The sequence below is a fragment of the Salvia splendens genome, chromosome 15 (assembly GCF_004379255.2).
Source record: "Salvia splendens isolate huo1 chromosome 15, SspV2, whole genome shotgun sequence".
NCBI lineage: Eukaryota > Viridiplantae > Streptophyta > Magnoliopsida > Lamiales > Lamiaceae > Salvia > Salvia splendens.
In genome coordinates, this window is record NC_056046.1 from 12,151,071 (window position 1) to 12,161,998 (window position 10,928).

The 10,928-nt window shown below is 37.3% G+C and overlaps 1 protein-coding gene across 2 annotated transcripts; it reads right to left on the bottom strand.

Annotated features, from left to right (window-relative positions):
- Window positions 1–1,004: 1,004 nt before the first annotated feature.
- LOC121768179 (nuclear pore complex protein NUP98A-like) lies at window positions 1,005–10,652 on the bottom strand. 2 transcript variants are annotated; one of them, XM_042164561.1, is made up of 13 exons: window positions 10,512–10,652; window positions 10,150–10,215; window positions 9,061–9,363; window positions 7,632–8,216; window positions 7,044–7,271; window positions 6,322–6,950; window positions 5,717–5,798; window positions 5,533–5,593; window positions 4,582–4,720; window positions 4,376–4,492; window positions 4,086–4,254; window positions 2,952–3,005; window positions 1,005–1,945 (listed from the first exon to the last, which is right to left on the bottom strand). In XM_042164561.1, exons 2-13 carry the CDS (start codon window positions 10,163–10,165, stop codon window positions 1,242–1,244), a joined length of 3,087 nt encoding a protein of 1,028 aa, XP_042020495.1. In that variant the 5' UTR covers window positions 10,166–10,215; window positions 10,512–10,652; the 3' UTR covers window positions 1,005–1,241. The 2 variants fall into 2 exon arrangements, with proteins under 2 accessions (XP_042020495.1, XP_042020496.1); XM_042164562.1 differs by having other exon boundaries at window positions 10,150–10,240; window positions 10,512–10,636.
- Between the last annotated feature and the right edge of the window lie 276 nt (window positions 10,653–10,928).

Below are 10,928 nucleotides of genomic sequence, written 5' to 3' on the forward strand. Positions count from 1 at the left end.
AAGTTTGTGTAAATTGTAGTAGTACAAAAAGTTGTACTTGTGTTTCATTTTAATGCATTCTGTCATTAGTATGTTTAAATTCTTTCATTAGTATGTTTAAATGCTGTCAACTCTTTGCTTATACAAAGCAAAAATGTTTTATGTTGGTACAAAAAGTTTAATCATTATTTTGTATTAGAAATAGGGCTGACAATTTTTGGCACGACACGATAATACGACACGAACCCGCACGAAATTAATGGGTATGTGTCAAAGTTTATTGGGTTCGTGTCCTTATCGTGTCGACACAATAACGACACGAAAACTTCGTGTCGTGTTCGTGTTACACGTTAAGAAATAATATTAATATATTATAATATTATTATTGTTTTATTTATTTTAAAATTTTAAAATTAAAATTTAAAATTTAATATTAGAAATAATATTAATATATTATAATATTATTATTATAGTGTCTTTATTGTGTCGTGTCATATATGTGTTGTTATCGTGTCGTGTTGACCCGAAGTGGTTCGTGTCGTGCGTGTTCGTGTCTGAGGGTAGCGGGTCGTGTTCGTGTTTGTAGTTATCGTGTCGACACGATAACGACACAACACGCATGATTTGTCACCCCTAATTAGTACAAAAAGTTTCGCCTTTATTTCATGTTTTTTACCCTATATATATAAGAACAGACGCCGTCTAAACATAGAAAACGGGATGCATTAGATTGAATCGTATACGAGGAATGAGAAGTCCAATGTACTAATATTTTCTTGCAAACTTGAAGAATGAGAAGTCTAAAGGGGGCTCATCACACAGGGAGAAAACATTTTCAAATGCTCAACAAGGTAGTACTCCTATAAGATAGTCAAATGCGTTTAATGTAACTCAGTTATTTAACTTTATGAAATTTAGATCAGTTTTCATACATTTTTTTTTTCATATTCTGCTCGCATGCATGCATATATGTATGAAATATCTGGAGTCTTTTAAGTGGCCAAATGTAAGTAACAGCCATGGCGTCTAAGTAACGTTCATAAACTTATTGTATATCTCAGATAAGATGCAAGTGATACAGTTGACATGGGAAAGATTGTTTTATAATTCTCTCTCCAAAAAAGGTAGAAACTAAACAACAATGAACCAAAGGTTTAACTGAAACATTACCAGTGAAAACTTAATACAAAAGTTGCTAACTCAAACCAAACTTACCAACATACTACTAGCATTTTCACAAACAAAACACACATACTCATGCGTCAACTAAAACAAGTAAGCACGTTTTCACAACTTTCATCTTCGTCATCGCCAAGCTTATATGCGCTGAAATGGTTGACTCTGAACTTCCATTCTCCTTTCACTGGATCGTAAGAAACAAACTCAGCACCTTGATCCTCAGCTTTTCTTTTCAGCATCTCTTTGTACTTGCCGATTCTTGGCCCCTCCACATATTGCTGACCTGTCTTCTTATCGAAGCATTTTATGTTTAGGAGTGTAACCTCGGCAGGCTTGTTCAGACCTTGTCCAACCGGGGGTTTCTTGCTCTCATCCATGTAAACTATCACCTCACGATTGTTGAATTGGATCAGAGACTCGAGATCTAGCCTCCGCACATCAGTTTCCCCAAAGAACTTGATGCTACCATATTCATGCCTTCCCACTACAAAATCCTTCACATGGCGACAATAGCCTGGCTCAGCCCTTCCCTTTGCAGCCAACTCCTGGATCCGTGGCTCGGTATAATAGTCAGAGTGGCGGAGCTTTGGCATCAGTGCCTCAATTCCAGCTCCATGCTCATAAACTATAGCAGCTTCACCAGCTCGATGCCCTGTAAGAGTTATGTATGAGTCACCTTTCTCTGTGGAAAGACCATCACGGACACCATTAGCTTTCTGGTTCCCTTTTACAGGATTAGCTTGTTCTTTAGCCAGACCATTTTCCACTGAATCTTCTCTTGGGGAAGCTGAATTACAAACAATTAATCAGATTGCAAAGATTCACACATTTTTTATTAAAAGAGAAATGTTAAGTGCATAATGTTACATAAATAAGGGATCATAACTACAAAATAATATGAAGATTCTTTTATGAAATTAGCCAAAGTAGTGGAACTGATTCATGATTTCTTTCATATGTTTGCCAATTTTAGCAACTCTTGATGAATCTAGAATGAAGGGATTCGGATACAGAGTAATAGGCGGATATATCATATGCATTCGCTAATATCTCAAAATACAAAGCATATCGCACATGCCACATGATAACAATGAAACAAAACAGAGATAGGAAATAAATAAATATAAATACTCCTATGATTAAGGGGTCATCCAACAAAAAGGCCACAGCAAAAATAGCTTAACTAAACTTAAATACTGAACCCTGCAAAAGTAGGGACCAAAGCCTTATTTATAAGACTAAAAAACTGCAACTTGAATAAAACTCTAAAAGGATAAATACTTAATATCCTAAACCAAATCAAACTCTAAAATTTGAACTCATCTCTAACAACTAAATAAATAGTGCTAGTAATATAATAACTAACAAAATCCAATGATGCATATCTGTATCAGATTCTGGCAGCACAAATGAGAGATTAAACATTCAACTCTATAACTAAATTGATGTTGTCAAGAATGTAATTTAACACTAGTACACAAATTTACATATATATGCTGTTGAGTTGGGCAAGTATAAGATTCTGAACAATTATGTCATTAAATTTAAGTACCCTTACTAAATGAGGCACAACACCATAGCCCAATGAGCAACCACAACAATTCAACGATTTTATCTTCTTTTTAATATAAAAGAAAAGGCATACAACTACTAGATTTAACTTTCAAAGAAGATAAAACAATGAAGAGAAACACAGAATAAAACCTATTTTAAGAACCAGCAGAAATGTTATGTGATGAAAATCTGAAGTACATGATATTAGCAAAATCTCAATGGAAGAAGAGCATATTTACCATCTTTGTTCCTGTTCCCATTTATGGAATTGTAGCCATCATCATGAAGCTCACCTGTTCATTACCAATGAAAATTGGAGATGAAGATAACTACAAAAGTGAACAGATAAACACACTTACAGCCACAAGTCCAGTTAAGCCCTCAAGTATGAGGTATACCAGATCCAAGAGAAAACAATTCATGTAGGGAGGAAAAGATAAAGAGGGGAGAATAACTTAAACAGTATCGCAGGCACGATCTCAATATCCAACCCAACTATGTTATTAGTAAAGCAACAACGAAATGTATGTCTCTAGTAATAGTATTATGATATGGGATTCAAACTCCATTAATGACAGTCTCAGCAGTCCTTGAGATGGGAATAGATTTACTTGGAATTTAGCTAACCCTCCACGTGAGCTCTGATGAACCATCAATCATCTCCACATATGATACTGATTCTACAGAATCACACCAACAGCACAATATTGACTATTGCATACCATTGTCTTAATGTATGGCAATACTACATTACGGTAATCATTGCTCGCAAAATTTTAGGTCGGATGGAAGGAACAACAGAGCTCAAACTAGAATGTTTTCTTCCCAATTTGGTGGATAGATCTTTCAACAAATCAATTTTCAACAATAATACCATGTAATATATCAATAATAACTGAAGCCTCTCACCCCTCCAGTAAAAGGGTTCCAACATCATAGGGAGCATACAAGACATTACATAATCAAGAACATCATTGACAAATTAACATGTTTCAGAATGTCATGAAAAAACATGGAGTCCATCGGGCCCTTTATAACCACAGGATCATTCACAAATGTCAGAAATCAGAAATGGATTATCAAAGTAATTAAATAAAAGCACTTTGTGCAAGACAGTTTCTTTGGAAGTTCATACACAAGATCAAAATCAAAAACTCAAGTGAAAAGATTTGTTTTATATGTACCAAAACATACAGACATGCATAGAGGACAATGCAAGCTCAAAGAATAACACCAAATTATGTCAAGGTACTTGTACTAAAATATTCCCACTCATCATATCCAAACATCTACTTACAGTTACCTAGAAATCATGCATAATCACATTATTACTAACAATCCAGCAATAAGGCAAAGAAGATACTGGTATATACCATTTTCACGCATGGGAGTGCCAGTGGTCTTTGTTTTCTCTGCACTGGATCTAGAATGCCACTGTTCCAGTGGACGGATCACTAGAGCTCTAGGATTCTCCCTTGGCACAAACAGAGCATCTGCTTTTGGTGTGCTTGCTGTTTCTTCATCATCATTAAAGAAAGGCACCTGGGAGGATTTGAAAATAGAAGGAACCCGTCTATCAGAAAGCTAATACCTTAAGTTGCATAAAAAATTGATCAGATAACATATTTGATGCATGTTGAGTTTCATTTAGGAGTAATCTAACCTTTGGCCAATTGGATTTAGGGTGATATTTCCTAACTGGAAGCTTTACACGCCTTTGGGAGAGGTGTCGAGATGTTAAAAGAGAGGATATTCTTACAGGAACTGGTTTTTCAACAACCTGTTATAAAAAAAGATGTATTCACAAAAATGCCCCAAGACATCATGCAAGCTCTCTAACCTGCTCAAGTTCTGTGAAATAATACTTACTGGCAGGCTAGAAATACCATACTGAAGAGAAGAGGAAATCCCCGCGCGACCAATTGACACCTGAGGCATTGTAGGTAAAGTTCCAAAGGGATTTGTAATGGGAGCTGCTTGTGCAGCAACTGTGGTTTGCGTGCCTGGCCTGTAAAATGAAAGCAAAGAAACTCACGTCACACAGTACAGGAGGGAGGAGATTAAGGTCTGGCCCCACTGAAGCTGGTTTTGCAGAGACTTGTATGACACAAAAACCCACCAACAAAATTTCAAGCTCATCATACAATCAAAGAGAAATCCATTATGGCTTCAAAGTCAACAAAAAATTATACTCCCTCCGTCCACGAAAAATAGTCTCATTTTGCCATTTTCGGATGTCCACAAAAAAAAGTCCCATTTCAAAAATGGAAACTTTCTCACATACTTTATTCACTTTTTCTCCTCTCTTACTTTTTCTTTTTTGCTCTCCTACTTTATCTACTTTTTCTCCCATCTCTCTTACTTTACCAATTTCTCATTAAAACCCGTGCCGTCCACAAATGGGACTATTTTTTGTGGGCGGAGGGAGTAAGTAAGATGGGAAGGTGACCGAGGGATAGAGCTAGGTCATGAGACATAAGATAGTCATTCACTGACATGCTTGGCCATAAAAACAACCAGAACCAAGGCGCCATTCTAAATAACTGAACCTAAGTGTTAACCTAATTGTAGACAGACTGACATGTTAGATAGTAATAGGCAATAATAGAGCACATGGCCCAGCAAATAAAATGCAACTTCAACCATATTCACCCTTCAACAAACCCCTCCACAACAACTAAAAGAAAGAGCAAGAGCATGTACGGTGAATAAATAAGCTACCAAAACTAATCAAAAAGCAAGATCAATCACACAATGAGTATGCATCCAATAATTCTAGTTTTCGTAACTAGTGTGTAAGATAAGAAAAAAGTGACATACGCTTGTCCAAAAGCAGTATTGCTGAACATGCCAGGGGTGCCAGTATAGCCACTTGGAGCAGCTGCAAAGACAGGATCGTTAAAATACTAGGATGCTGCATTGTCAAAGCTACACACAGAGAGAGAGAGAGAGCACTTGCAAATGACATTATCAGGTGAAACTGAAAATTCACAACAATGATTACCTGCTTGTGACTGGCCAAAATTGCTGAAGTTGAAGCTCCCAGGAGCCGGCTGTGCCGATTGAAATGGAGTAGAAATAGAAGGCTTCAAAGAAATGAAAGGAAGAGTATATTAGAAATGACGGGGAGAGAGAGAGAGAGAGAGAGAGAGAGAGGAGACCAAATAAATTTCTGGATATCAAGAAAAATAATCTCCTACACAAAATGGCAACAAAAAACCTCTATCATCCTCATTCAACATATGTTTATTTATTTAGTAGCTATCATTCATACATGGCAAAGGACTACAGTTCAATTTATGGATTCTCAAGTCTCCATATGCTTACTTAGAAAATTTTATTAAATGTCCATACCGAACTCCTACAATTCAACTGAATATCTAAATATTTTATGTAGCACATTCATGTCCTTCGACAAAGAGATCCCAAGCTTAGCACATAAGCATGTGCTCAGAGAGAGATACTTAAATTGCTTTTTGACAAAGCATATGGCATTATGAAATCAGCTATCATCCTGTTCATTTTGAGTTCACTTAAAAGCCTTGGCTAAGTTTGCTTAAAATATATAACTACAAGCAAGAACAAGAAGAGAAGTCATAAAGAACTCACAGTTGTTTGACCAAATCCCAACGCGCCACCAGTGCTGCTTGGAAGTGATGAACTGCTTGCAAACAGATTGCCACTAAAACCCATAGAGGGTGTAGGAAACAAATTTGACTGACCAAAACCTGAGGTAGTTTGACCAAATGCAGTTGTCTGTCCAAAAGGTGAACTACTCTGTCCAAGTGTAGGTGTCGTTGACTGGAATAATGGGGAAGACTGAGTGTTACCAAACCCTAAGCTGGTACCAAATGCAGTCCCAGTCCCCTGTGATGATGAAGACCCAAAAATAGATGGTGATCCGAAAGGAGATGGGCTTGAAGAGTTAAAAAGAGAAGAAGAGGTATTGCCTCCGAATGGTTGAGCTGCACCAAATAAGGAGGTTGTTGTTGATGATGTAGAGCCAAAAGGGCTAGTTGTATTTGATGTTCCAAAAGGTGAAGAACTAAAGGCAGCACCAGTTGAAGGTGCAAAGCCTGAATTGTTAAACGCTGGTGTTTTAGGAGCGAATAGATTGGAAGGTGTTGAAGATGAAAAGGGATTTGTAGATGACTGGCCAAATGAAGGAGTGGGTGTGGCTGAAAATGGACCAACAAATCCAGGAGCAGCAGTAGCCTGACCGGCAGGAGCTGGCCCTCCTGATTTTTTAACAGAAAAAAAAACATTCAGCTAAATATTAAGTAATAAATTCTCTTTCAGGCAAGAATCATAAATTTAAACCAGAAGAGCACCTTTATCTCCTAACTGGTAGTCCTCCCATCTAAGTTCTTCATGGCTTTTATCTTTATAGACCGGCATGGCTGAGATAGATTCTAGCTTTCCAGCAGGCTGTGTACCTGTGGCACCATCTGTCTCGGGTGTTGCTGAGTATGGAGTTACTCTACTCCCGCCCCGTTGCCCTCCAAAAGCAGTCTGGCCAAATCCTGAGTTACCAAATGCAGGCGTTGTAGTCTGAGCTCCTGTAACAAATTATGCAAGCAAATAGTCAGAAGTAGCAGTTGCTGACATTGTTTTTAAACCTGCTCTACTTGACATTGTTCCCACACAACTTTGTGCAAAGTAAAATGAACAAACTAAGTTCAATAAGTTTCATGTATGGAAAGCAAGTGCAAGCCCCTTACACTAGCTTAAATGGAATTGATCACCACAGAAAAACAAATTAACCAGTATATGACATGTTATTCTCAAATTTACTCATTCAAATACGTTTTTTTCTGCTCAATCAAAACAAGGTTAGACATTCTGCTCAGTATAAAGATACATTCATGAATAGGACTTGACTTTAGAATGATACATTCGGACATGGAAAGCTAGCTTACCAAATGAAGCACTTTGAGCTCCAAAGGATGATGTTGCACCAAATGGACTACTTCCAAATGCAGAAGTTGATTGGCCAAATGCAGATGTTGATTGGCCAAATGCAGGACTTGATCCGAAATTAAATGACGGAGTACTTGAAGCACCAAATGCAGAAGTGGTTGTGGCACCAAAAGCCGGACTGCTTGTTGCACCAAAAGCAGGAGAAGCTGTGGCACCAAAAGCTGGCGTGCTAGAAGCCCCAAATGATGGAGTGGAAGAAGCACCAAATGCTGGAGTGCTTGATCCAAAAGGAGAACTTGACACACCAAAGCCACCACTTGTGCTGCCAAATGTTGGGCTTGCAGTAGAACCAAAGGCAGGGGTGCTAGTTGCACCAAAAGCTGGAGTACTGGGTGCCCCAAATGCAGGACTACTTGACGCACCAAAGGCAGGTTGACTAGGAGCACCAAAAGGTGTAGATGAGCCAAATAAATTGCTCCCAGAGGCAGGCTGTGATTGCTGGAATGAACCTCCAAAAGGACTTGATTGAGTAGTATTAGATCCAAAACCACCAAATGCGGGCTTCTGTCCAAATACTGAGGACCCTATAATTCAAAAAAATTTGACTCAACACAAGTATGTTTGAAGAATATTAAAGGAATTAAAAGATGATGATTATTCATGAAACATGTCTGATAAGTGAAACTCTTAGTCAATTTAAGGATAAATAAGTCCATGCTTTTGGTTTTATATCATGAACTTCATCAGTTAAAAATATTAATTCGTTTACGTTTTCCATTTGTGAAAATTGTCTTGAATTTCAGGACTCCACCTGTCCACCAGAGAACCACATAATGTATTTCAAGGTCCACATGCTTTATATTGTTGTGGGCAATGATATATCCATTCATTTTTAGGTCAAGAAATTAGCAAGCAGAATCTCACCCAAAGCAGTGAAAAAATAATTCATGTAAACACTAGGGTTGAGAACATGATAACAGTGGTAGCGGTTACGAAGAATGAAGAAATTTGAAATTAACTGAATAAAATTCATTATTTTAAAGTTTAATGTTGACAAAAAGAGGGAGAAGGAGAAAAAACGAAGCGTTGAAAATTGCGGGCCAAAATTCTCTAAAGAAGAAAAATATTAGTACTTTTTAGGGTTAGTCTTAAGGACATCCAAGCCCTTTATCTGAAAGAGAAAAACAGCCTAAGTTTTTTGCCTTGCTCCGTTATCACAAAACCATCATATGAGAAGGCAATATGCTGGATTTTCTGATTTTGAAAAGCATATGTATAAGCACAATTCTAAAACCAGGGTGTATAGACTGCAACTTAGTATAATACAAAAAAATTTAATAAATGCAAAAACACTTGCTTCAAGCAAATAATGGATACTGGGCCAACCATATTTTACACCTAGTTCGTGTCATCAATACAGCTACTCACCACCAAATGCTGAAGATGTGTTTCCAAATGCAGACCCTGTGGAAGCTCCAAAGGTTGGGGTTGCACTTCCAAAAGCAGGTGATGATGAAGCACCAAAAACAGAAGTGGATCCAAAAGGAGAAGAAGATTGGGCACCAAAAACACCAGTAGACATGCCGCCAAAAATAGAACCCCCTGTCTGCGAGCCAAAAGGGCTAGTATTGCCACCAAAAGGTTTAGGGGCAAAAGGATTGTTAGTAGCGCTGCTAGTTTGCCCAAAAACAGGTTGAGACCCGAATGGGCTACTAGACGACTGCCCAAAAGCTGCAACAGAACAAGGAAAAGTCAGAATGTACAAGCATAAACAAGAGCATACTGTATAAAAGATCTTCAATTGTGTATTCTCCCATTTTTCAAATAAACAATGATACATTTGATCTCGCATATGACTTTATAAGTAATACTTTTGAGGGCTCGGGAACACAAATAGATCACATTGAACAATTAAATGATGTCATGGTAGTTCATAAAGAAGTTAGTACAAAGGTTTAATGTTGGCCTTACACAGATGAGAAGTTGGAGAATGACTCACTCACTAGATTAGATGTACAGACTCTATAGATATAAGTCCTTAGCAAATGTAAATCCTTATCGTATGTGTTCCTCAAAAATTTCCCTCAAAACAAGACTCTTGGCTACATGTCTTTATTATTCTCCCTGATCTAAACATCCTCTCCTTATTCATCATATAAATTAAGAGAATAGGAAGCCCTAAGCAGCATTAGGTCATGTACGATGCTCGGATGAACTGTTACCATAACACAACAAAATAAATTCATTATCATCCGCAATCATGCTCATACCCAATACCATTATCATTACCTAAGCAATACTTGACAAACTCACGTTAGGAATTTGTTGTTGATGATATATGGATTCAAAGGCGTAAAGAGGAGACATAGACATACTTCTTAAGCAGAGTTTTCCACAGAAAGATACCAGAGTAGAATAACCAATGTGGCAATATAAAGTAATCAAAAGAATAACCAATGTGGCAACACAAAATAACAAATATACAAAACTGACTACGTTAGGGGATAAAGCACTTACGGTTGCTTCCGAACATTATTCTTCAGAAAAAAGAAAACCAGTAGTGCGTATTCTTTTATCTGGAATCTGAACAGCAAGTAGGAAAACAGACCTATTCAGAACATCAATAAACGAAATTCAAACACGCATCCCCAATACAACAATCAGTTCAATGAACAAATAAGCACCGAGATATCGACATTATTATAATTTGCCTCAACAAAAACAACATTAAGACGACAGAAGCAGTATTAACACGATACTGAGCGATAAACAAACAAATCAAAGAACTGTAGCTCGAAGAAGAAGAAGAAGAAGAAGAAGAAGAAGAATGAAGAGCATCGGAAAACAAAATTAGGTTTAAACGAAGAGCGGGGAGATACCTTGGACGAGAATCCGGGAGAGCGAGGGATCCACCGGCAGCGCGAAGGCGGAAATCGACGAGTAGGGTCGCGTAGACAAGCAGCGAAGAGTTGGAGAAATGTAGAAAGAAAAGACGAAAATCAATTATTTTAAGAGAATGGAACCGACTATTTGGGGATCGATCGCGTAAGACTTAAGATGGGCTTTTAGAGTTGTTATGGGCTCATTTTTTATTTTTCTCAATTGTTAGTTTGGAATTTGGATTATGGAAATATGGTTTTCTATTAATATTTATATTGTACTATATAATATTGTATTGTAATTTTATTTACTATAGTATTTTTATGGTTTCAACATAGGTTATTATTTTGGCCGCATATTACTAACTACGTAATAATACTATCATATATTATTAGAAAAAACAAATCAAATTCACA

Bases quoted from the DNA above. Each gene is read 5' to 3' on its own strand.
- LOC121768179 (XM_042164561.1), bottom strand. The intron at 5,799-6,321 runs GTGAGTTCTTTA...ATTTCTTTGAAG, and splicing joins TGGGATTTGGTCAAACAACT to CCTTCTATTTCTACTCCATT. The intron at 1,946-2,951 runs GTAAATATGCTC...TTTGTAATTCAG, and splicing joins TGGGAACAGGAACAAAGATG to CTTCCCCAAGAGAAGATTCA.